The sequence below is a fragment of the Vulpes vulpes genome, chromosome 5 (assembly GCF_048418805.1).
Source record: "Vulpes vulpes isolate BD-2025 chromosome 5, VulVul3, whole genome shotgun sequence".
In the NCBI taxonomy this organism is placed as follows: Eukaryota; Metazoa; Chordata; class Mammalia; order Carnivora; family Canidae; genus Vulpes; species Vulpes vulpes.
In genome coordinates this window covers 123350619-123378548 of record NC_132784.1, presented here as the reverse complement: position 1 = coordinate 123378548, position 27930 = coordinate 123350619, and the positions used below count along the sequence as shown (strand labels likewise).

Genomic DNA, 27930 nt, shown 5'->3' with positions numbered 1-27930 from the left:
TTGGAGAATAGCTTACTCCAGTTGACTTTTGCTTGCTTTTATTATTTTCTACTAATTTTACTTTATAGTTGAAGATTCCCTAAAGCTGGATATGGTATCATTTTATTTTAGAATTGTGAAAAATGGAAGACAGTACAACAGACACAGAACAAGAAGAGGAAGAGGAAAAAGATGAAAAAGATCAAGAGGACCCCATTTATGCTATAGCACCCACAATTAATATCCAAGATGAGCGGTGTGTTGATTTATCTACGACTCCAGCTTTCATTTGTCTACATGAGGTATGTTTCTCTTTACATATTACTATACTAAGACCTGTCATTATCTACTTAAAAATCAGATGAAGCTAATGTTATTATCAAAATGATTCATTACATGTAACCTGTAGGCAATATACATAGTTTGAAGCATTTTAAAATAAAATAGTCCCCACCTTCTCTTCCAAAGTCTTATACAATCTCGGACTAACACAGTGGTGTAGATTCTGATACTTTTATAGCATAATAAATATTTACATATATATGGTCAATTAAGTACATTCTGTAGGTCAGTAAATGATATAAAAGAGCAAATTTCTTTCATTATTGAATATACTATATTTACGTCCATAAAATGAAGATAAAAGATCTTGACATACAATGATAGAAAAATGTACATTTACCTAACTAAATGTAGCTAGAGCAGTAGAGCACCGAAATATACTGCTTCTTAACTAGCAGAGAAGAAAAAAGGAAATATGATTTTTGTTCTAGTTTTGTCTTGTATAATTTTTTAAAAAGGTGAACATTTAGGAAATGCTCATATATGAGGAGAGTTTCTTTTTAAAATAATAACTGACTACATATGCAACTGTTACCTTATCATGCTTGAGAACTATACTTTAGAAAGTGTTTTAGAGAACATCTGAATTCTGGACTATTTACTTTATGCAAATATAACTGAATAAAATCTCTAAGTAAGTTGATGGTCATAATAAAAATAAGCTTAGGATTGCCTGGATGGCTCAGTCAGTCGAGCACCTCACTTTTGATTTTGGCTCAGATCATGATCTCAGGGTCATGGGATCAAGCCCCTCATTGGGTTACTTTCAGCAGGGAGTCTGCTTGGGATTCTCTCCATTTCCCTCTCTGCCCCTTCCTCTGCTCTCTCTCTCTCAAATAAATAAATCTTTAAAAAAATAAAAATTAAAATAAGCTTAAAAACTCTTAGAACAAAATCAGAGTTTATTCAAAACCAAGAAGCAAAACCAAATCCCCACCCAAATATTTTGTTGGTGTAAAGATTTGAAATAATTGCTGCCACTACTGTGAATTTTTATTTTATATAGAAACAGGATATCAGGAACACAAGATGTCCACTTGTCCTGTTACTGGTGTTGTTAATTTTGATCACTTGATTAAAGTGCTGACTTTCACAATGTTTCTCCTTTGTAAAATTATTTTTCTGTCTGAAATTAATCAGGACCTATGAGGAGATTCTCTGAGACTGAGATTAAATATCCTATTCCTCCTAAAATTTTCACCTACTAGGTTTACATCTCTTGATGATACTTGCCCAAATCAATTTTTATTACTATGGTTGCCAAATGATGATTGTCTAATTCCATTATTCAATCTTCATTTATTAGTTGGCTTCTGCAAGGCAGAACTTTCTCTTCTTTTATTTCTATCTACCTTTTTCCTATGTATCTATCTATCTAGACCTATAAGTTCTTATTCCATTCAGTGAGTCATAATCCATGACTGTCATTTTTTGTTTTGATGTTTCAATTTTCCCTGATTTTGCCATTGTAAATCTCTTCAAGAGGACTCACTTGTCCTTTTTACATGACTCTATGATTCTTTGTGTAATTCTTTAATTTCTGTCATAAGAATGTGTTCCAGATTCATCTTGCATTTTCTTTGCTCCAGCCTTGGAATTCTCAAAGTTTCTCAAAGGATCCCTGGTTCCTTTTAGTGGAGAATGATATATTTGCAAACTTAGATCTCAGTGCTGGGTATGCTGGTAGCTACTGGTCTGTCACTGCTTCTAAGTCCTCTCAGAAGACAGAGCTAGGCAACAGATGCATGAATATATTTACCCACAAGTTTATAGCTATTTCTTTATCTATATTTATATCCTTAAAACCATGAATTCACATCTCTAGTCTTAATATTTTTAAGGACTCTCTGTTTCTGCTAAAATCCATCATATATCTAACTTTTTGCAATAGAATTTCTATTTTTATACCACTACCCTTAACAATTCTATCAAATAAAAAATAAGGCTATACTGGAATTCATTTCTACTAAAGGTTATGCTAATAATAAAAACTATAGTCAAGTTTTTTAAGGCACAGATAATGAAGCATGGAAGGTTTGTCTTGTAAAGTCAAAGGAGCTCTTAGGACAACTTCTGCATACTGATGTTCAGTGTAACAATTTATTAAATATCTCAAGAATCTCTCAATACACATGTATGCATAAATTATAGTTATTAAACATTGGGGATGACTAGCCCCTGATAAGGTTGATACCTTAGACTAGTGTCAAAGAACTGTCTTATCTACACTTCTGAGTAGCGTAAAATTACATTACTAATTAAATCAGTAATTTCACTGCATGACAGCTGTTCCTCAAGACAGCAAAATCTTGCAGAATGATTATCAGCATCAAATAACTTTATTTCCATAAGAAACACCACTGAAATTGCTCCTGTTGGCATCTATAGCTTTATTTGCTAATTCTTTCAGCATTTGTCTAAGATTTATGAGTCGTAACAAAATTTTTGACCTACTTTATATGAGCTTCCCTCCTTTGCTTATCTAAACAGAAGCTGTATCTGCAGAATAGCAAGAGTTCAGATGGCAACTGAAAGAAAGCAGTCAGAAATCCACTTTCAAAAGTCCAGATGCTTGGCATCACATTGAAAGAACCAGAAGCTGCTTACAGCATGTATTATTATTAATGCTAGTCACACAATTGGCCCACATTACCAAAATACAAATGGCACGGTCTCATTTAACATTGCATGCAGGGTATCCCTGGGTGGCTCAGCGGTTTAGCGCCTGCCTTTGACCCAGGGCGCGATCCTGGAGTCCAGGGATCGAATTCCAGTCGGGCTCCCGGCATGGAGCCTGCTTCTCTCTCCTCCTGTGTCTCTGCCTCTCTCTGTCTCTCTGTGTCTATCATAAATAAATAAATCTTAAAAAACAAAAACAAAAAAAACATTGCCTGCAGAGGGCAGCCCCGGTGGCGCAGTGGTTTAGCACTGCCTGCACACCCGGGGTATGATCCTGAGGAACTGGGACCGAGTGGAACCGGGATCGAGTCCCGCATCGAGCTTCCTGCATGGAGCCTGCTTCTCCCTCTGCCTCTCTCTCTCTCTCTCTTTCTGTGTGTGTGTGTGTGTGTGTGTGTGTGTGTGTGTGTGTGTGTCTAGGAATAAATAAATAAGTAAAAAAATCTTAAAAAAAAAAAAAACATTGCCTGCAGAATATGCTCAGTATGGTATTCATAGCACTGTGTGATTTGGGCCCAAACCACGTGTGCAAGCTAATAATTCACTTAGATTCTCCTGATCTTCTGTTTATGGTGCACTCCATCACAGGGACTCTCCCACACTCAGAAGCCTAGGGAACTGGCACATATTCACAAACTATGATGCAAGATTATGGCTGTCCAGAAATACTTCTAGTCACATTGCCTCCTGAAAGACTGTGCTATTCACACCCAAAGAAATCAAATCAAATACCTGTATAGGCCATACTTTGTAACCCCTGCATCTGTTCCTAATCTTTTAGAGTCTGGCTTAATTCCCATGCCCTTAGAGAAATTTTGCCAATGTTCCCTACAACCTCTCAACTGTTGGAGCATTTGTAGGCTCCACCCGTCACATGTTACTAGGTCATTAACAGATATTTATGGAATATCTTCTCCTCATATAATATTTTGCATGGAAAATTTAGAATTCCCCACTGACACTGGGACTATATAAATCAGTAAGACCTAACAGGGCAGGAACTACACTGTGTTGATTCACACTGGGATGAATGTTCCAAGTGGTACTTAGGAACTAAGCCACATGGCTTCCAGCAATAGACTGTATGGATTAATGCTGCACGTCTGCTCCCCAACTCTACCATCACTGTCCACCTGTGAGGCCTGACGCTCAGGCCTGAGGCTAGATTTTTATTGTCTTATTGAAAACTTGTTGGTGTTCTATTTTATTTTTTTTTAAATTTTTTTGTTATCAAAAAAAATTTTTTGTTATCATATAACATATATACAGTGGTGCTTACAAATACTCAGTGTACAGTTGAGTGAATGTTCACATAGTCCTATAACCCAACACATTCAGAACCAAATTCATCATTCTTCTCCCAATCCTAATTCTTCTCTTTGTCAGTTTGAGAGTTAAATATCTTCTTCCAATATCTCTTAAATTTATCTGTTTTCCACTCCTGCCATATATTCCCACTCAGATCAAAATATGTTTCCTGCAACCCGGGGTGTCCCTTGAGACCCTTCCTAGTCATTGCTACCACCAAAGTTAACCACTATTCTGATTTATCACTACCCATTAGTTTTGCGTCTTCTTAGATATCACAGACATGGAATCACATAGTCTGTGCTTTTTTGTGCCTGGCTTCTTTTGCTCCCATTACGTCTTTGAAATTGATCATAGCATTGAGTGTGGCAGTAGTTCATTCTTTTTTACTGCTATATAGTGTTCTTATTTGTAAATATGCCATAATGTGCTTATCCTTCCTATTCTGTTTAGAGATTGGGGTTGTTTCCTGTTTTGGATGATTATGAATAAAGTTCTATGATCATTCTTATGCATGCCTTATACTTATGAATTCATTTCTTTTGGGTGTATACCTAAGAGTGGGGTTACTAGGTCATAGTCTGGGTTTATATTCAGCTTTAGTAGATAACTTCAAGTAGCTTTCCAAAAAGATTATACCAACAACACACTCTATGGGCCATACATAACTCTTGTTGTCCAATACAGTGGCAAGTGTTATTTTATTTGTATCTTATACAGCACCTGGCTCAAGACCTTGCACAGAGACAAGCAGTAAATATTTAGCATAAAAAATCATTTTTTCAACAAATAGTTTGCGTATGTCTCTGTTCAAAGCATCATACTAGCTGCTGTTTGTACATCCAGGATTAACATAAGTTATAGCTTTCATGGTATTCCCCAAGTTAGGGTTTCTATTTCTGTCTGTACATAGTTATGTAAAGTACCACTGATTTGTAAGTGTGACGTCAGGTGTCAAAAGTCAGTGTGTCAGATGTTGAAGTTTTCCAAGACTTGGAAGCCATAAAGCCATTCTTGTTTTTAATGCCAAGAGTCAAAGTCAAAACATGAAATTAAGTTGCCTTTTTGGCTTTTTGTTTTTCAACAAGAACCTTCCTTCTCTTCATTTCCTGAAAATAATTCTTGTGCCAAGCATAGCTAAGTCTTTGACCTGTAAAGAGAAAAGGTAGCACAAGAACATTTGGAGGTATGAGGGGCCAATGTGAACACTGGAGGGAAACACTAAGGAAGTAGGAATGTATGTCAATATAGAATACGAAATTCTGTAAAAGCAGAGTGTGGGGGTGTTCAAGTATTGTGGGTGAGTAGATGAAGAGGGACTAAGCTTGCTGATATGTGACCTTTTAACTGAAACAAGACTATCAACAGTTGGACTTCTTACAAAATATGTAATAAATATATTCATGTCCAAGTTTTAGTTGCATGTCAGATTTGGAATCAATTGAGATATCAAGAAGTTTTTGAAGAATAATGGGAAACTTTAGATCTTAATCCATTTAACAGATATTAATTCAATGCCCACTATGTGCCAAACTCTATGCTAGGAGATATTTATTATAGTTATTATTAAAGTCACTAAAATCAAATTTATCCCCCCAGCTCCTTCTTTGTTTTGAGTGCCTCCTGTATGCTTGCATAGTGCCAGACAGCATAGGCATTCATAGGCATAAAGCATATAAAAAGTTACTATTATATAGAAGCTTAATTTGGGGAAAAGAAACTTGAAATATTAAATATCAACAAAAGGCAACATATAATTGTGGACCTGGAATGTACAATCAAAGTTATCAGAATTGAGTGGAAGAAACAATGACTGGGAATGGGATGATCTGGAAAAAGCTTTTTGGAGGAGTAGGACACAAGAGGGTCTATTTCAGCCATATTCACTATGTCTACTATGAACCTATTTCTCTGTCCTTAAGCTTTGACCATACCCATACATGCATGTACTGGGAATATTTTTGCCAGATGATCCTAAAGTACCGCAAGCTAAACATGATCAGAACTAAATTCATTATTCTTCTCCTAAACTTAATGTTTGTCCTGTATTCTATCTCTTAAATACCTATTGAATTTGTCTCTGTTCCATTCCTGCCATATTACCAATTAGAATGCCATTTTGGTATCAAGATAAGATGTAAGGAGAGACTGAACCATGGCAGTGGCAATAGGAAAAGGGATAGAATACATATAGGAGAGATATTAAGGAAATAGAAAACACTGGACTTAGCATCTGAATGGACAGAGAGGAGGGGAGTGAGGAAGAGAAAAGAGTGTGAACTGATGCATGGATTTCTGATTTGGGAAAGTGGCCAGATTATGGTATCCTAATCCCATTCTCTGGGACAGAGAATCCAGAAGAAGTATCAGGTCTGAGAGGAATGCCCAATATGTGGATCTTGAGTTTCCCAGAGATGTCCTTGGGCTGGATATATAGACATAAAAGGTTCTCACCGGTATTCAGATTGCTTTCTGAAAGGATTGCAAGTTGGTTTTATCTATATTTAACAGCACCTTCTACCACTGTGTGTTTATAAAAAGATGTTGCCATCATTTACTTAATTTCTTACTTTTACTGGGATATCCACATATTCAAAAGATACTTTCTTATTCTTTACACATATCATTCTCCTAAGGCTGGTAACAGATTAAATAATTTTAGGAATTTTTAATACAAATTTTTGATTAGTTACTGAAAATATTGGTGATTTTCTGGTGCTACAAAAGCTTCCTTAATTTTCTAGGTTTGACCTCCTCTAGGTACTAATAAATTTCTTGGGTTAATCTGTAATGAAACTTAAAATCTTTTTCAAGAATGACAATTATTTCTATTTCTTTCATACCTGAATTAGTCAAGTAACTGGTTACAAAGATGAACATTTAAGATCCTCATCCTCAAGGATCTTACAGTCTATGTAGTTTTAAGCCTGTAATTTGATTCCCATAGCAATTCCATAAGGAATAGGAATTTTAAGATACTATTTTTATCTTAAAGTTCTGAAAGGTTGAGACTTGCCCTGAGCTGGGCAGGTGCTGAGCCAGGCAAGGAACCCTGGCTCCTCCCTTAGTGCACATTTCATCTGTCATTTCTTCACTTGACATTGATACATTTAAACACTACTATTTTAGGATTTTAACAAACTGACTTTATAAGTAAACTGTGTATTAAAAGAAAAGCAATAAAGATAAATATTTAATATTCTATTAAAATATTTCTCCTTAACTTCCCGATCCTTTTCTTAGTTATCACACTTCATTAATATGCTATATGTAGAGGACATGCATTAAAAAAAACTATTAAATCTCTTCTTAAAATCTTTCTACAAGTGTTGCTATTGTTGGCCTGTTTTCACTTGTCCTTTTAGACATCAGCCAGCATTGTGGGAATAATTTTTCAGGATATATTTTTGGCTGTCAAGAAACTTTAAACAGACTGATAATTTGTTAAACAATACAGATAGGTTCCATGTTTCCCATTAAGTTATTTATTTTTGGTGTTTTCCTCTTTTTTAACTCTGACAGTAAGGTGGAAATTTAAAAATCTCTCCAGTATGGAGAAAGACTTTGGGACATGCTTGCAGTGCACTTAAACATTGGTGGCATTGACATGGCTAATATTTATTTACAAAGATTAAAGGTTTATATTAGGAATATAAGAATACAAGCCATATTCCACTTTGCAAAGTAGATTAGCGCCCCTAAATTCAATCAGTAAAATCATATACTGCAGAGGAGTCCAGGGGAAGAGAAAAGAAAGTTCCATGTTAGGGTATCCTTATATTTGGCACTTTTAAAATGGAAAACATGAAGATTGATTCTGTCCAGGAATCCAGGGTGTTGTCGGAAAAACTCTGCTATCTGAACATATGATCAGTGGCAAGTGGGAGTCAGAAGAGACTTGAAAATCAAGGACAGAGAGAGTTCCTCTGTTTCTATCTGAGATTATCTTCCTTTAATCATTCTGAAATCTTTACTGAGCATTGAGCACAAGCTAGGCTCAGGGCTAGGAACCAGAAGGCAATGCCATAGTGACCCCATATCCCCAAGCATCTCATCTGTCCCTTGCTCAGTGTGGTTAATTGTCCTTAATTTCTCTTTCTCTTTTTTGATTATTTTATAGATATAATGAGGAGCTAGTTTGTGTATATGCATGTGCCTGTGTTATTTTTCACTATATGTTTAATAAAATTTTAATTACTCCTGTACTTTTCATTGATTCTTTAGATAAACTGTTATAGCAAGTTGATTAAATATTAAAAATAATAATCTAAAGGGGTGCCTGGGTGGCTCAGTCAGTTAAGCCTCTGCTTCTTGATCTCAGGGTTGTGAGTTCAAGCCCCATGTTGAGCTCCACACTGAGCATGGAGCCTACTTAAAAAAAAAAAATCCTAAATTCAGATGCTTTTTTTTTTTTTATTGTCACTGTGAACAGATGTTGCTCTTAAAAATAAGGATTAGGAAGAAATACTTAATAGTATTATTTTTTCCTTTGAGAAAGTTCTTGAGAGTGAAAGTAAGTTGACTTTTGAAAGCTTGTGGCTCTCAGTAGAGAACATCCATTTTGTGAAAAAGTACCTTCAGTAACCCAAGAACTATTTGAATATATATTGACCTTGAGCAACACAGGGCTTATGGGTGCCAATCTCCCTGCACAGTTGAAAGTCCACACATAACTTTTGACCCTTCCCAACAGAACTTAACTACTAATAGCCTACTCTTGGCCATACTAATGATATAAATAGTCGATGAACATATTTCACATGTTATATGTATTATACACTATATTATTACAATATAGTAAGCTAGAGAAAAAGAATGATATTAATAAAATCATAAAGGAAGAAAAAATACATTTATAGTACTGTATTGTGTCTATCGGGGAAAAAAATCCATGTGTAAGTGGATCCACGCAGTTCAAACTGGTGTTGTTCCTTCCATATTGTATGATGTAACAGGATTTCTTTCCATTTTAAGACTGAATAATATTCCATTGTGTGTATACACCACATTTTGTTCATCCATTCTTCTGTCTATGGACACTTGGGTGATTTCCACCTGTTGGCTACTTTGAATAATGTTGCCATGAACAGAGTATACAAATATCTCTTCAAGATCCTCACTTTCAATTCTTTTGAGTATATATCCGTAAGTAGAATGGCCATATTGTGAATTTGCATATTCTGACATTTCACTGTTATTGCTGAAGTGCTCTCCATAGAGGCTGTAATAATTTATGTTCCCAGGGACAATAAATGAATGTGACTTTACTCCTACCAGCACTGTGCGCTGTCTAACTTTTTGACCTTTGTCACTCTGCTGAAAGGAAAATGTTATCTCATCATAGTTTTCTTTTTTTTTTTTAAGATTTTATTTATTTACTCATGAGAGACAGAGAGAGAGAGAGGCAGAGATATAGGCAGAGGGAGAAGCAGGCTCCCCTCGGGGATGTGGGGCTTAATCCCGGAGACTCCAGGATCACTCCCTGGGCCAAAGGCAGGTGCTTAACTGCTGGGCCACCCAGGAGTCCCTCATCATAGTTTTGGTTTACAGTTACCTTCAAATGCATGGAGCAGAGCTTCTTTTCATATGTTTATAGACAAAATGTCCTGTATAGGAAGGCAAACAGATTAAGAGATAGATGTTGAAATGATAGTAGAAATGATAGTCTGTTACTCACAGTTCTGAAGGAAAAGGGGCATGCCTTGCCATGATGAGCAACCTGAAGAAGCACTGGGAACTCAGGAGGTAGAGAGGGAGAGGGAGGGACTGGGCAAGAGCCTTTATTGTGACTTTCTTGGGAAGGAATGAGTGAAGCAGGATAGGACAGGCTTGGGATTGGTGAGTAGGATTAAGTTCAGTGAGCTCTGGGGCATAGGGACTGTCCCTGGTTATTTGGTACTTGGCTCTGGGGTGATGGGGGTAAGTGTAGTGGCCTGACTGTGACAGCCTAATAAGGAGAGAGTTGAGAGCATGGACTCTGGAATGGTTGGTTTGCATTTGAGAAGTGTACCTCCAGGAGGAAGACTCCTATCAAGGCTGGGAAGGGGGAGGATGAGGGAGGCAGGAGGCTAAGGCGACGTGACTCAGGTACCTTATCAGGTTGTCTAGAATAAGGTGTATCTGGCCAGCATAGGCATATAGAGTAGACGTTAAAGCATCAGCTTCAGGAAACCCTTATGGTTAATACAAAGACCCATTTGTACTTCTTTTTGTACGAGTTCTGTTCACATCCTTTTTTCCATTTTTCTATTGTGTAGTTTTTTTTTCTTATAGATCTATAGAAATTCCTTATACATTTAGGAAAGTAGGCCTTTGTGTATAATATGCATTGCAAAAGTCTCTCAGTTTGTTGGATTTCTTTTGAGTTTCCTTAAGGTGGTTTTCTTTATGTGGAAATTCGTTTTTTTATTGTGCTTTTCTTTTATGGCTTCAGATTCTGTGTCATACTGTAAGAAGACCTTTGTTACTCTGAGATCATAAATTTGTTTCCTGTATTTTCTCCTAGTACATTGATAGTTCGAGTCATCGTATTTTAACCTTTGTCACATCCAGCATTTATGTTGACGTAAGGGCAAACAGAAAGGAAATGCCAGCAGCAAGCTTAGAACCTAATGCCAAGTCCAATATCTTCTGAGGCAAAAGTTCTTTACTGTATTCCCAGTCCATGCATACCCAACAGGGGGCAAACAGGGACACCAGGGTGCATCCGAGATATGAAGTAAGGGGTGCAAGGCTTACCTGCCATCAAGCTTCAGATTAAAAAGACAGATTTTGCTGTCTACAAAAGACTATATCTGAGCATGGACAGGCTCAAAATATCTTAAATCTTAATGGCTTGGGAAGAAAATCTCTGATCGGCCAGAGCAGAGTAGTGAACAGTACATTTCTCAGCGTATTATCCCTTCATGGGTACCTCAGTGTCTACCATGGTGGTTTTCACTCTGTTTTTAAACCGCTTTCATCACCTTTTTCCAGTAGAAATCTTACACAGCACCCCAGTCTGTAAACAGATGTGGGTGTGGTGGGTGCAGAGGTGAAGCATACAGAGTGGAAGGTGCCCTGTGCCCTCTCCTTCACATCTCCTGTCTCCATCAGCACCACCATGGGGGTGGAGGGAGCCCCATGCTCTGTACAGATAGTTTGTGAGCCCAATAAAACTGAACTCTCTCTCTCACCTTAAAATCCATCTCAGCACAGCCAAAAGGAAACACAGATCTGCCTCCAGAAAGCCTTGGAAAGCAGTTTGATTACATGACTGTTCCTTCAGGAACAGAGGATGGAGTTCCACAGCACATCATGCAGCAAAACTCCCTAAAATTCACAGCAGATGCCTCTCCCACACGCCTTTTAGCACCTCTTTAAACACTCTTCCAGAAACCGTTTTCCTGTCCCCGAGCTGTTTTTCCCCCCTCTGTATCTCTACCCATCCTCTCCTTGACATCTTTGGCTTTTTCATTATTTTGTAAGACAGTCTTCAGAGTTCCTTCCAATTTTCCTTCCCACCCAGGATCCCACTATCACCTCACGGACCCAGACACAGAGCCGAGCAATCCGTGAGTAGTTGGCAGGGCAGATAGTAGGTACTTTGACTTGACATTTTCCTTCTCTTAGGTTTTCTTGCCTGAGATTGTCACACCTCTTTGACCTAACAGGCAAATCCCTTTACAGTCTCTCTTTTTGGTACTGTCCCTGGACAGAGACCCCAGGCTCCAGCCAAATTAGACACAATATTGTTTTCCTAACTAGTGCCCCATTTGCCACCCGCCGATGCCTTTGCTCCTCCTATACCCATCTCAGAAGTGCTCTCCTTCACATTTCTGAGCTTCAGTGCTCTACTCATTGTTTAAAGACAGCTCAAATCCTCCCTTTTTCTTGAAGCATTCCACTTCCTGACAAAGTGAGATCCCTGTTTGTTTTTTTAAAAAATATTTATTGTTGTTTTTTTTTTAAAAAAAGATTTTATTTATTTATTCATGAGAGACACAGAGACAGAGACATAGGCCAAGGGAGAAGCAGGCTCCATGCAGGGAGCCCCATGTGGGACTCAATCCAGGACCCCAGGATTACGCCCTGGGCCGAAGGCAGGTGCTCATCCACTGAGCCACCCAGGTGCCCTGAGATCCCTGTTTCTACTATCAATTCCCTGCATGGTGTTTGTACCTTATGCCATTTACTATTTTCTCTCCTGTTTTTTAAACTAAATTTTGGTAGCTTTAGGAACTTTGAAAGCAGGAAGCCTATGCTATTCGTCTTGATATTCCCTGGAAACTCTTTGTTTAGCTTATCATTGTGTGTGTAGCCATGCCATTTTCAAAAGAATGAACCAACATTGTAATTAGGAAAGCCTTCCACCAAAAAAAAAAAAAAAAATCACACTCCTGAATCACCATTTTACAAAGCCAACTCAAAGAGGGGGACATTTCTTCCAAGTTTCTGAATGTGTTTAACCACATCAAGTCCACTTAAAAGTCTAAGTTAGAAAGATCATACCAAGTTAGAATGATCATGCATCTATTATAGTTTTATTTTCGCTGGCTGAGCCCCCGAAGGGATATGCAGTGGGGAGGCAATGATTTTTTTTTCAAATATATTTGAAAACAAAACCTCTTCTTCAAGTGAAACTTAAGGTGAAGCCCCAAAATATAGAATGAAAGCAGAACTATATTCTAGGTGAACAGCGTTTCACGCATCACACACTCTCCTGGTTCTTCCGACCCGCTTCCATGGACATTCACAGAATAGTCTATGGAACCTTCGCCACCCTAGCAGTTCTGCACGTTAAACGCCAACTCCATGCTCATCAGACAAGCATCAGTCTTCTTGTCTATTTTGCATAGCTACCCGTGGTACCCGTGGCCTCTCTAGATGTGCAATCATTGACTTGATCAGATGAAGACAAAATTTTTACCTGAATATAAGAATTAAAAAGTCGCCGTTGCTAACACCATTCATTTATAAGTGATGTTTACATTTTTGAATAATTATTTTATATAACAAACAAAAAATAAAGATTTTGGCATTTACATGATAAATGTTTTGGCTTCTAAAGAACTTACAAAGTGCTTTGCACTTAAGCAGAAGGTTTTCATCAGTGAATTGTGCCACGTAACCATGGAAGTAAAATAGTGTTTGGAGAGCATAGAACACTTGTTTGGCCTTTTCTGTCAGAGTTGTTATAAATTCTGACTTAGCTGCAGGAAGAAAATAATTTTTAACTACTAGGTTAAGTAGGGACATTAAAACACTTGAAAATGTATTAATCTTTAAAATATCTCCTGTCCGCAGAATATTATGTAATTTGTTTTGCAAAATACAAAAATATAGGCCTCACCTTAAATTGAGATTTTATTGGAATCATTTTCCACTTTCTTTTTTTTTTTTTTTTAATTTTTATTTACTTATGATAGTCACAGAGAGAGAGAGAGAGGCAGAGACACAGGCAGAGGGAGAAGCTGGCTCCATGCACCAGGAGCCTGATGTGGGATTCGATCCCCGGTCTCCAGGATCGCGCCCTGGGCCAAAGGCAGGCGCCAAACCGCTGCGCCACCCAGGGATCCCCATTTTCCACTTTCAAAATTCACGCAGAGGGCAGCCCAGGTGGCTCAGCGGTTTAGCGCCACCTGCAGCCCAGGTCGTGACCCCGGGGTCACAGGATCAAGGCCCACGTCAGGCAGAGCCTGCTTCTCCCTCTGCCTGTGTCTCTGCCTCTCTCTCTCCCTCTCTCTCTCTGTGTCTCTCATGAATAAATAAATAAAATCTTAAAAAAAATTCACGCAGAAAACCCATGGAGGGGTAATACTGAGATTTGCTTCTGTGTGCACTTTATCATGGAATCATCATAAACTATCTTTCATAGAAAATTAGCCCATTTCATGAGAAATATACCCAGAAAGCCAGGAAAGCTGAAAGTGGGTAACGGTCCACACATCATGAACAATTTGCAGGGAACAGAGGTTCGTATGTTTGTTTTTCAGGGGAGACTTTAATGAGTGTAAAACATTACCTCCCTATTGCAGCATTAATCACAGCAGAGAGAACATTGGAAATGCCCCAAGGGAAGTGTCCAGCACATGACTGGCACTCAGCAAGTGACAGCTGCTTGTCATTATTACTATTCAGAAGCAAGAATCTCTAAATAAAATTAAAACAGGCGACTTAATTAACTGGAAAAAAATGTGATACTACCGTTACTGAATGAACATAAATGTAAGCAAGTAGTTTTGCGAACCTTTCTTTGATAAACTTTCAAAACGTAAGCACGAACTATTTGATTTGATTCTTACAGAAGATGAGAAAGCCAGTTTCCAGAGGCAGAAACTGAACAAATTTTAGATTCTATATGGTCCCAAATAAGCTGAACCTTTGTATGAGGTCTTTTGTAATAGAGAACCAATTCATCTTAAATAGTATCATCCTTACTTACTTAAGAAAACCTTGAATGCTAGAGATTAAACTCAGATTTTGAGAGTTTTTATAGTTATTTGGAAAAGATCATATCCAAAATACTCTGATAAGCATATAGCATCATGTTATACACATATTTGGCAAATGATACATATTCATATTGAAATATAAATATAAGTGTAATATCAGCTATTTTAAAAGACTAAGACAAAAAGGCTATTTATGGCCTTTATTTATGGTCTTATTTAGACAAAAAGGCTAAATATGATTTTTGGAGGTGGAATTTCAAAAGAAGAGTTTATATCCTCAGAAGTGTAGTGTAAGTTTCCTTCTGAAAATCACTAATAAAATAATACAGATCTTTTTGAGATACTGTGTTGTGTCTAAGAAGATGCTGATCACGAGTTAGCTAGATCATGGTTTTAATTATGGTTTACCTCTGGGACTTTAGGTAAGCAAAATTGCAGAGGCAGAATTAAATATGGACATGGCAACAGTAGGCTGCTGACCTGACAGAGAGGTCGTCAAGGAGAAGAAGGAGCAAAGTAGAAGGAGCCATGCTATGGGGTTGTGGAGGAGAAGAGAGGCAGTGAGGAGGGGGCATTTCAAGGAATAACAGCAGCACCAATAGCACAGAATTTGTTATCGGGGATTTAAAGAAAGCAGTCTGAAGCTCTTTTAAGGCAGCCTGTTTTAAATAGCATTATTCAAATAAGCTAGCTATTGGCCCATGTTGATTCTGTTGTATTGACTTTTGACTATATGAGCTGCATAGCTATTTTATTTGGATTGGTAGGTTTCCTTGTGTATTACAGCATGTGTTACAGATAGCACACAGAAGCCTGCGTGTGTATCATACGTGTATGCCTGTGTGTTGATGCGTGTGTCTACACCACTAGGGGAACCTGCCCATATATAGAGGACTACACACATTTCCAGCTGGACCCAACATTAAGTGAAAATTGCCAGTGAGATTCATTTATAGCTATTCTAATGCATTTTCTAGCTATTTTCACTTTGAAGTCTTAAAAATACAAGATTCCGATTACTGCTAACTGGGATAACTTTTGGAAAAAAATTTTTTCTTTTTTTTTATTGGAGTTCAATTTGCCAACATATAGCATAACACCCAGTGCTCATCCCATCAAGTGCCTCCCTCAGTGCCCATCACCCAGTCACCCCAACCCCCCCGCCCACCTCCCTTCCACTACCCCTTGTTCGTTTCCCAGAGTTAGGAGTCTCTCATGTGCTGCCACCCTCACTGATATTTCGCACTCATTTTCTCTCCTTTCCCCTTTATTCCCTTTCATTATTTTTTATATTCCTCACATGAATGAGACCATATAATGTTTGTCCTCCAATTGACTTGCATAATACTCATAGTGCAGATCTATTTTTAACTCTTTGAGGAACCTCCACACAGTTTTCCAGAGTGGCTGCACCAGTTCACATTCCCACCAACAGTGCAAGAGGGTTCTGCTTTCTCTACATCCCCTCCAACATTTGATGTTTCCTGTCTTGTTAGTTTTTCCCATTCTCACTGGTGTGAGGTGGTATCTCACTGTGGTTTTGATTTGTATTTCCCTAATGGCCAGTGATGCGGAGCATTTTCTCATGTGCTTGTTGGCCATGTCTATGTCTTCCTCAGTGAAAATTCTGTTCATGTCTTTTGCCCATTTCATGATTGGATTGTTTATTTCTTTGCTGTTGAGTTTAACAAGGTCTTTATAGGTCTTGGATCCTAGCCCTTTATCTGATAGTCATTTGCAAATATCTGCTCCCATTCTGTAGGTTGTCTTTTAGTACTGTTGACTGTTTATTTTGCTGTGCAGAAGCTTTTTATCTTGATGAAGTCCCAATAATTCATTTTTACTTTTGTCTCCCTTGCCTTCATAGATGTATCTTGCAAGAAGTTGCTGTGGCCAAGTTCAAAAAGGGTGTTGCCTGTGTTCTCCTCTAGGATTTTGATGGATTCTTGTCTCACATTTACATCTTTCATCCATTTTGAGTTTATCTTTGTGTCTGGTGTAAGAGAGTGGTCTAGTTTCATTCTTCTGCACGTGGCTGTCCAATTTTCCCAGCACCATTTATTGAAGAGACTGTCCTTTTTCCAGTGGATAGTCTTTCTTGCTTTGTCAAATATTAGTTGACCATAGAGTTGAGGGCCCATTTCTGGGTTCTCTATTCTGTTCCATTGATCTATGTGTCTGTTTTTGTGCCAGTACCACACTGTCTTGATGATCACAGATTTGTAGTACAACCTGAAATCCGGCATTGTGATGCCCTCGGCTCTGGTTTTCTTTTTCAATATTCCCCTGGCTATTTGGGATCTTTTCTGATTCCACACAAATCTTAAGATGATTTGTTCCAACTCTCTGAAGAAAATCCATGGGATTTTGATAGGGATTGCATTGAATGTGTAAATTGCCCTGGGTAGCATTGACATTTCACAATATTAATTCTTCCAATCCATGAGCATGGAATATTTTTCCATCTCTTTGTGTCTTCCTTGATTTCTTTCAGAAGTATTCTGTAGTTTTTAGGGTATAGATCCTTTACCTCTTTAGTTAGGTTTATTCCTAGGTGTCTTATACTTTTGGATGCAATTGTAAATGGGATTGACTCCTTAATTTCTCTTTCCTTAATCTCATTGTTAGTGTATAGAAATGCCACTGACTTCTGGGCATTGATTTTGTATCCCATCACACTGCCGAATTGCTGTATGAGTTCTAGCAATCTTGGGGTTGAGTCTTTTGGGTTTTCTATGTATAGTATCATGTCATCTGTGAAGAGGGAGAGTTTGACTTCCTCTTTGCCAATTTGAATGCCTTTTATTTCTTTCTGTTGCCTGATTGCTGAGGCTAGGACTTCCAGTACTATGTTGAATAGCAGTGGTGAGAGTGGACATCCCTGTCGTGTTCCTGATCTTAGGGGAAAGGCTCCCAGTATTTCCCCATTGAGAATGATATTTGCTGTGGGCTTTTTGTAGATGGCTTTTAAGAAGCTGAAGAATGTTCCCTCTATCCCTACATTCTGAAGAGTTTTGATCAGGAATGGATGCTGTATTTTGTCAAATGCTTTCTCCGCATCTATTGAGAGGATCCTATGGTTCTTGTTTTTTCTCTTGTTGCTATGATCTATCATGTTGTTTGCTTTACGAGTGTTGAACCAGCCTTGCATCCTGGGGATAAATCCTACTTGGTCATGGTGAATAAGCTTATTAATGTACTGTTGGATCCTATTGGCTAGTATCTTGTTGAGAACTTTTGCATCTGTGTTCATCAGGGATATTGGTCTGTAATTCTCCTTTTTGGTGGGGTCTTTGTCTGGAATTAAGGTGATGCTGGCCTCATAAAACAAGTTTGGAAGTACTCCATCCCTTTCTATCTTTCCAAACAGCTTTAGTAGAATAGGTATTGTTTCTTCTTTAAACCTTTGATAGAATTCCCCTGGGAAGCCATAAGGGCCTGGACTTTTGTGTCTTGGGAGGCTTTTGATGACTGCTTCAATTTCCTCCCTGGTTATCGGCCTGTTCAGGTTTTCTATTTCTTCCTGTTTCAGTTTTGGTAGTTTGTGGGTTTCCAGAAATGCATCCATTTCTTCTAGATTGCCTAATTTATTGGTGTATAGCTGCTCATAATATGTTTTTAAAATCGTTTGTATTTCCTTGGTATTGGTTGTGATCTCTCCTTTTTCATTTGTGATTTTATTAATTAGAGTCTTTTCTCTTTTGTATTTAATAAAGCTGGCTAATGGTTTATCTATCTTATTAATTCTTTCAAAGAACCAACTCGTGGTTTTGTTGATCTGTTCCACAGTTCTGGTCTCTATTTCATGGAGTTCTGCTCGGATCTTTATTACCTCTCTTATTCTGCTGGGTGTAGGTTTTATTTGCTGTTCTTTCTCCAGTTCCTTTAGGTGCAAGGTCAGCTTGTGTATTTGAGTTTTTTCCAGTTTTCTTGAGGGATGCTTATATTGCAATGTATTTCCCCTCTCGGGACTGCTTTTACTGTGTCCCAAAGATTTTGAATGGTTGTATCTTCATTCTCATTAGTTTCCACGAATCTTTTTAATTCTTCTCTAATTTCCTGGTTGACCCTTTCATCTTTTAGCAGGATGGTCTTTAACCTCCAGTGTTTGGATTTCTTCTAAATTTCTTCTTGTGATTTAGTTCTAGTTTCAAAGTATTATGGTCTGAAAATATGCAGGGAACAATCCCAATTTTTTGGTATCTGTTGAGTCCTGATTTGTAACCTAGTATGTGGTCTATTCTGGAGAAAGTTCCTTGTGCACTTGAGAAGAATGTGTATTCAGTTGCGTTTGGATGTAAAGTTCTGTAAATATCTGTGAAATCCATCTGGTCCAGTGTATCATTTAAAGCTCTTGTTTCTTTGGAGATGTTGTGCTTAAAATATCTGACATTTGCAGAAAGTGCCATGTTGAAGTCTCCCAGTATAAGTGTATTATTATCTAAGTATGTCTTTACTTCGGTTATTAATTGATATACTCGGCAGCTCCCAAATTAGGGGCATAAATATTCATGATTGTTAGGTCCTCTTGTTGGATAGATCCTTTAAGTATGATATAGTGTCCCTCTTCATCTCTTACTACAGTCTTTGGGATAAACTTTACTTTATCTGATATGAGGATTGCTACCCCTGCTCTCTTTTGAGGACCATTTGAATGGTAAATGGTTCTTCAACCTTTCATTTTCAGGCTGTAGGTGTCCTTAGGTATAAAATGAGTCTCCTGTAGACAGCAAATAGATGGGTCTTGCTTTTTTACCCAGTCTGAAACCCTGCGTCATTTGATGGGATCATTAAGCTCATTCATGTTCAGAGTTACTATTGAAAGATATTAATTTAGTGTCATCATAATACCTATTCAGTCCCTGGTTTTGTGGCTATTTCTTTGGGCGTCCTCTTTCTTTTACAGAGTCCCCCTTAATATTTCTTGCAGAGCTGGTTTGGTGGTCACATATTCTTTCAGTTTCTGCCTACCTTGGAAGCTCTTTATCTCTCCTATTCTGAATGAGAGCCTTGCTGGATAGAGTATCTTGGCTGCATGTACTTCTCATTTAAGACCCTGAATATATCCTGCCAGCCCTTTCTGGCCTGCCAGGTCTCTGTGGAGATGTCTGCTGCTAATATTTCTCCCCATATAAGTTAGGGATCTCTTGTCTCTTGCTGCTTTAAGGATTTTTTTCTTTCTCTTTGGAATTTGCAAGTTTCACTATTGGGGTGTTGAATGGTTTTTATTGATTTTAGGGGGGGGGAACCTCTGTATCTCCTGGATCTGAATGCCTGTTTCCCTTCCCAAGTTAGGGAAGTTCTCAGTTATGATTTGTTCAAATATGCTTTTTGGTCCTCTGTCCCTTTTGGTGTCCTCTGGAACCCCAATTAAACATAGATTTTTCCTTCTGAGACTGTCACTTATTTCCCTTAACCTTTCCTCATGATCTTTTAATTGTTTTCTCTTTTTTCCTCAGCTTCCTTCCTTGCCATCAACTTGTCTTCTATGTCACTCACTCTTTCTTCTACCTCATTAACCCTCATCGTTAGGACCTCCAGTTTGGATTGCATCTCATTTAATTGATTTTTAATTTCGGCCTGATTAGATCTAAATTCTGCATTCATGAAGTCTCTTGAATCCTTTATGCTTTTTTCCAGAGCCACCAGTAGCTTTATACTTGTGCTTCCGAATTGGCTTTCTGACATCGAATTATAATCCAAATTCTGTAACTCTGTGGCAGAGAGTACTGTTTCTGATTCCTTCTTTTGTGGTGAGTTCTTCCTTCTAGTCATTTTGCTCAGTGCAGAGTGGCTAAAAACGAGTTGTACTAGCAAAAGGAAGAAAAAGAGAAAAACAAACAAACAAAAACAACCAACCAACCAAACAAACAAACAAAACCAAGGCGGGGTATCCTCTGGTTCTATAGACTGTAAATCCCTCAACTTCCCCTGGAGCTTTCTAGCGCTGCTCGGTCCAGAACTTGCTCTTCCCTGGTCCTTCCAGCTGGTCTCTGGGGAGGGGCTGCTGTGCTGAATCTCACGTGTGTCCACCTGGGGGAGCTGCCCCGCCTCTGCCAGGTGCTGGGCTCAGTGGGAGCTGTTTACCCTGTGAGGCCCCGTTCCCTGGCGGCCCCGCTCCGTCCCAGGCACAGGGTGACAACCCCACTGGCGGCGGCCAGCTCCCCAGCCCTAGAGTCCGCTCCAGCAGCAAGCACTGCAGCCCCGGGCCCGCAGGGGTCTGGATGCTCCAGGGGCGGGGGGCGACCCGCTGTCCTGGGCCCTCCCGGCCTCCGCCTGTCCCTGGGGGAGTGCAGGATCCTGGGCTGTGGCCCCCGGCGCCCTGGGCTCCCGGGCCTTCGCTGCTGGGATCGCTCCTGGGATCGCAGCCCCCTCCACCCGAGCCACTCCCGGGGCCCCAGCCCCCCCACTTTTAAAAAGATTTTATTTATTTATTCATGAGAGAGAGAGGCAGGGAGAGAAGCAGGCTCCATGCAGGGAGCCCGAGGCGGGACTCGATCTGGGTCTCCAGGATCACACCCTGGGCCAAAAGCAGGCGCCAAACCCCTGAGCCACCCGGGCTGCCGTTGCTCCAGCCCTTTACTGCCCTCCCCCGGCGAACTTCCCCTGTTAGGGACCCCAGGAACCTAGGGGCCCCACTGCCCCTCCTGGGGTCCTGCCCGAGTTCCCTGTAAGTGCCGTTCCCTCTGGGAAGGACCCAGGGCGGATTTTAAAGTTCCCGCTTCTCCGGGACTGGGCTCTCCTGTCCCCAGGCCTCCCCGTACCCGCCCCCCCCAGCCCGACTCCTCCTCGCGGTGGGGGGGCTCCCCCACCGGACTATTTTTATTTATTTATTTATTTATTTATTTATTTATTTATTTATTTATTTTCTGTCTTCCTACCTTGTTAGAAGAGCAAACCCTTGTCTCTGTTGCATTCCAGCTGTTCTCTCTTTAAATGTCAGGCCAAGGGGATCCCTGGGTGGCTCAGCGGTTTAGCGCCGCCTTCAGCCCAGGGCCTGATCCTGGAGTCCAGGGATCGAGTCCCGCCTCGGGCTCCCTGCGTGGAGCCTCCCTCTGCCTGTGTCTCTGCACCCCCCCCCCGCCCCCCTCTCTCTGTCTATCGTGAATAAATAAGTAAGATCTTTAAAAAAAAAAAAAAAACAAATCTCAGGCCGAATTCGCAGGTTTTCAGGATGATTTGAAAGTTCTCTGGGTAAGTCAGTGGGGACAGGTGACTGGGGATCCAGCAGCTTGCCCCGCCCCCGGAAAATGTTTTTGAAAGATCATTGTCTCCAAAAAAAAAGAGTAAAATCAGTCTTTGCTTAACTAAAGGTTTATAATCATAGCTAACTAGTACCCTAATGATTTAAAATGAGCATACCTGATTACTCAATCTCAGGGATTACACTCTTAACAAAGAACATTTTTTGGTCTCTAATCTAGTTCATATTCATATTCCTTTTGCTATGCCCCCCACATCCACACGCACACACACCATATCTGGGGCAATCCGTCTCCCAGTCAGTTAAGTGTCTAACTCTTGGTTTCAGCTCAGGTCATGATCTCAGGGTCATGAGATCAAATGCTGTGTTGGGCCGTGTGCTGGGTGTGGAGCCTGTTTAAAATTCTCTCTCTGCCTCTCCCTCTGCCCCTCTGCACCCCACCCCACACACACACATCCTCTCTATCAAATAAATAAATAAATAAATCTTTAAAAAAAAACCCACAGCACACTGTATCCTACATGACAACGCTCCAACCTCACATGGTGCTGTTCCCCAGAAGATGCAGTATCTGAGGTTTCAATAGATCATTGCTTCCTCCCTTCACTGTGAAGTGACTGCCTAAGTCAGGAGCCATGACTTCTGGAATACCGTTTCTAGACACCATAACTGCTTTTAAGACATCTAGTAACTCATCAAAATAGTGTTGCTGGCAGAAGCAAGGAAAAGCACATCTAAATCTAGAATAATCTAGAGAAAGCTGCTGCAGTGGGAATAAATCTCTGCAGCCACATGACCTCTGAAATGAAGGTTACAAGGTGAGAGGATGGGCTGCCACGGTGCTGGTTCCTCCTTATCTCCAACTCTTCTGTGGAAGTCTTTGCTCCATGTACACTTATTTACTCAGTTATCTCATGTAGGTCCTTAAATGCATTACTATCTACATTCTTGTATTTCTAAGTATAGAAATGTATTTCTGAATGCTAGATGTTGTCTCTGCATGTCATGCTAACTCCACATGCCATCCACTTGGATGTATTATTGATATCTGAACATGGAATGCTCACAACTGCCCACTGCCACCCCCTCACCCCACCCTCGCTACACTTTCTGGACAGACTCCCCCTGCAGCATCTCCACCTGGGGTTACAGCAGCTCCACCCCTCACAGTTGCTCAGGCCAAAATCTTGTCATTGTTTGTGATACTTCCGGTCTTTTCGCCATCCACCCCGATCTTTGATCAGCAAATTTTGTCAGCTTTACCTTAAGGAACCACTATACTGCAACCACTGTGGTGCACATTTTTTCAAGATCATTGCAAACATTGTCAGATCAGTGTTTGTGCTTCATTCATGTCTCCCAAGAGCATGTTCTCCACTCAACAAGAGTGATCCTTTTAAAATGGGGTGAGGTCATGTAGCTCCTCCAATCAAAACCATTTGGTTACCTACTCAGAGTAAAAGGCAGAATTTTTACCATGACTTATAAGGTCTAGATGGTCTGGCTGCCACTGCACCCCACTTCCCCAAGTTCTCTCCGGTCTTCTCTCCTAAATCCTCTCCACCCTAGACTGTCCATTTTTCCTACACTGGCCTCCTTGCCAACCCTAAAAACATGCCATGCACCTCTGCACCTGGTTCTCCCTTTGCCTGGATATCTTCTCCCAGTATCTGCCTGGCTTATTCTCTTACATCTTTAAGACTCTGTTCAAATGTCACCTCCTCAGGGAGGTCTCCCCAGTCTGTGTCTATAAAATGGCTTCCTTCCTATCATACTCCTTATCTCCTTTGTCCTGTTTAACGGCTTATGGCATTTATTATATATTTATTCATCTCCTCTGATAAGATATAAACTCTCTGGGATTAGGCTTTTTGGTAACTGATATATTTCTGGCTTTCTAGAAGACTGTCTGGCACATAGTATACACTCAGTAAATACTGTTTGAATGAATTATGCACCTGAATCCACTCCAACATTTCTATCCCCATAAGTTCTTTAGTTCCAAGGCATTTCTGGCTTCTTAATCTTAGTTACCATGAGCTGCTGTTGATACTAGGTTTGTGTTAACCAATCAAGCAAACTATGAGAACCAAACACATCTGCTCAAGCTGACCCACTGAATCCAGAGCTTCTGGTAAATATGCCCATATCAATAGATTTCAGTCACATCTGAAAGTCTGTTTTTTCTTCCTTAGTCAAGCAACCTCAGGATCGGTCTCCATATGTTGCCCCCAGCTTTCTGCTGATAAAAATTAGCAAATTCTTGTAAAGGCTTCTCCTCCAATTTGACTTCATAATTGACATGAGAGCATGCCTGGTTACAGTTCTAGAGAGGCTGAAGAGTGGGACGAAGGAGCCTAAACAGAGAATGAAGCTCTCTCCATCAGAAAAGAAAGCAACACTGTCTTCGAGAAAGATGAACCTTCTCAGTGTTGGGAAGGGGCCACTTCAAGGAGCAAAGAAGGCTCGGTCACCTTTGGGAATTCAGGGGACTGAGTTCTCCAAGCACACCCAGTCTCCCTCATTTCTATTCTCACTTCCAGCTCTTCCCAATAAATAAGCAAAAGAAACCTGGCCTAGGTATGACTCAGTAGACATTGCATTTTGGCAAGACACAGAATAAAGTTAGTTTTAATTCAGCCAACTCTGCTTGTTGCCTTGGGAGAGGGAGGAGATTGGAATTGAGAGTGGTTTGCAAAGGGGCCTCTAGTCTAATAGTAGTTTTCTTCAATTAAAGCATTCATGGATTTTGTATGATCAAAATTAATTTCAAAATTACAATATGGTATAAGAAGTATGGGGAAAAAAGTCTTTTTTCTTTAGGAACGCAGTCAAGGAGAACAATCACTGTGTGTTCTGGTATTGCCATAACCCTCTACATGACATGTATCCAGAGGCCTGTTCCAAGAACTCCTTCTAAAGGCTTGCCAGTGTATGTACCCAATCTATATATACTCATTCTCTTGTCATACTTCCCTGACTTCAACCACTTCTCACCTATATTCACCTGTATTCACTGCCTCCCAAGTCCTCAGATTTGATTGTATCTGCTCCTTCCCCAGTTATAACTCCAGCTTCTTATACTACAGCTCTTTATCTGTGGTAACATACTCATCATTTTGAATAACAACACTATCGTTTGAGACAGTTGTTTGTCTATATCCTAGCCAAACAGATTGATTTCAAGGTGGAACCTTTGTTGAATAATGTAATGTATAATAAGGAATATGTAGGATGGCAGGACCAAAGAAGAGAGGTGCCAACCCCCTCCTAATGTTACCAAAATAGACTGGCCAAAAGAGAGAACTATTTAGGATAATGATGCTATGATGGCATGTTGTGTGTGTGTGTGTGTGTGTGTGTGTGTGTGTGTGTGTGTATTCTAGGTGTTTCATATGTTTTCTCATTTAATGCTCTCAATAACTGTCAGATTCTACTGTTACCCATTTTATAACTGAAAGAACCAAGGGACAGTGAGATTAAGTGACTTGGCTGGTGATAACATAGCTTACAAAGGGTGGAGCTGAAATTCAAATCTAGCAAGTCCAGTTCCTGAGTCCCTGCCCTTAATCATGAGCGATAAGACAAAACTCAGCAGGGGCTGAGGATGGCATTCTATCTGGACCAAGGGAACATAGCAAAAATAGTGGAAAACTCAGAGAACATGGAGATTGTTGGAGAACAACAAAGTGTTCGGTATGGCAGGAGTATATGTAGTGGCAGATAAGGACACTGAAAGGAGAGGCAGAGACCAATTCATGAAGGGGTTTATTTGCTGGATTTTTATCCTATAGGAAATGAGGGGTTGTTGGAATAATATGTTGTATTTCTGAACAGCCTCTCTGACAGTGAAATGGAGGGTGGGTTGGAACAGATCAAAAGAGAAGGCATGGGTTTCTGAGAAGACATTTGCATTTCCAAAGGAGCTCATAAGGGCTGAGGCAGGCAGCAACATCAATGATGGAAAAAAGATGGAGCTGAATGCTGCAAAAGGAAACTGAAACTTTTGTATTTCATACGTGTCAACAATATTCTGCAGAGAAATAAGATAATGTTCCTGTATTTGCCTCTGTCTTCCTGTTAATGAAATAGAACTCATTAAAGTCTTTTTGGATCAAAGGTAAAGTCTAATTAGGTAAACACTAGGCAAATTTTCAAACAAAAGTAAATATATAAATATTATTTTACAAAAAATAATACATAATTTTTCCACATTGCAGAAATAGAGGTGAAAATTAAATCTTTTATTTTACAGAGTTGCTAAAAGACGTGAGACATAAACCAACTTATACATTAGAGAAAATAAGAATTTTAAACAAAAGCTTATCATGACTACCCATCAGTTTTACTTTTAAAACCTTTCTTGGATAGACATTCAAAAATAAGGACCAGCAAATTTTGTTACTAGGATATCCTTTATACTTTGTATATTTAAGCTCTTTATTTTACTGGACAGATGTGTCAATAGTTCATTTGAAATATAACTGCTTATAAGAAGAATTTTATTTTTCTTCTCAGCAATGAGTGAATTCGTTTCACTTGGAATTTCTAAGGACTAATTTTAGTCAACATTTTCAAAGAATGATAAAGCTGAGAAATAAAGTCTTAATTTAGATAACAAATAGTAGCCTTTAAAATGGAACCAAGACTGAAATATCTGAAATAAATCAACATTTATGAACATTAGTATATATTAGTGAATAGCTATGTTAAGGCAAAAAACTGAGATATCATCTATTTCCATCAACATGTTAAAGATGATCAAAGTATAAAATATATTTTATAAATGACATGAAATGATTTCAAAAAGGAATTCCTATGTCACAGAACTTTTTATTAGAAAAGTGCCATAAAAGTATAAGTGAAAATAAAATTTGATCCTTCAAAATAAGGTGGAAAGATAGAAAGACAAGCTTTTGAGTATTTATGTGGAATTGTTTGCCAAATCTCCTGAAATGATACCTCGTTCCCATTAAGTCAGTAAGACACTCACTATATAGGCTATTTTTCTTTAGAACTGTATTTTGTGAAGAGTCTATTTTTTTTTCTTTTCTTTGTTGTGAGAATTAGAAGTTTGAGAGGATAACATCCTGCCTCACAAGTCCATTTTTGATAACAGAAAATTACTTAAACTTATGCATATATTAATAATTACATACAGTAAATGAAAATCCTCTCTTATCTGAAATAAATATATTGTAATATCAAAATCTTCATAATCTTTTTTTAAAGAGAAGAGAGAAATAAAGAGTAAATCAGTTACATTTACATTTATTAAACTATGGAGTAGATATGAAGCCTTTGAAATCTACAATGATATTTTACATTTTGGTCATCACAATTCTATCTGCATTGCTCTTGCTTTAACCTTTTGATGGTGTTCACAGTAACCTAATTTTTATCATATGTACCTGAAAACTTTGTATGTCATATATATATATATATATATATATATTTTTAAAGAATATCTTGCTTCTTTTTTGGGTTAGAATTTTCTATAAAGGGCAATATTTGAAAAAGTTAATTTGTTACCTAAAGCAACTATCCTCTTTAATCATTTTCAAATGAGTAAAGTTGCATCTTTATGAGTTTATTTTGAAAACTTGGTTACTATAATAGGAACTAACTGGAATTTAAAAGCTAAGTATATTTCTATGACTCACATACAATATAGTGTATTATTTCAAATTTTATTCTAAAATATTTTTAAATGTTCAACAGAATACTACTGTTCTCTCTGAAATGATCTCTTTATACAGTGATGAAATTTAACACACTATTTTTTATAATCTTTTTAAAAATGATACCTATACTCCAGAATTAGTGAATTATAAAAGTTTCAGATATTTTAGTTTGGTTAAAAAAATAAACACTTGTATTTAAATCTTTTAAAAAAATAAGCAATACACCAGCTAAGAATTGAAATACATACTATTGAACTACTATATATTTCAAAATTCATATGTCCTATAAAACACCTTTCTA

The 27930-nt window shown here is 38.8% G+C and overlaps 1 protein-coding gene across 9 annotated transcripts in view; it reads left to right on the top strand.

Moving 5' to 3' along the window:
• The window catches only part of CCDC146 (coiled-coil domain containing 146), a 125636-nt gene that overhangs the window by 25427 nt on the left and 72279 nt on the right, over positions 1-27930 (top strand). For all 9 annotated transcript variants that reach the window (XM_072759889.1, XM_026006094.2, XM_026006092.2 and 6 more), the window contains exon 2: positions 112-281. In XM_072759889.1, coding sequence (XP_072615990.1) covers positions 229-281 — 53 coding nt within the window. In that variant the 5' untranslated portion in view covers positions 112-228. The remainder of the gene's footprint in view (positions 1-111; positions 282-27930) is intronic.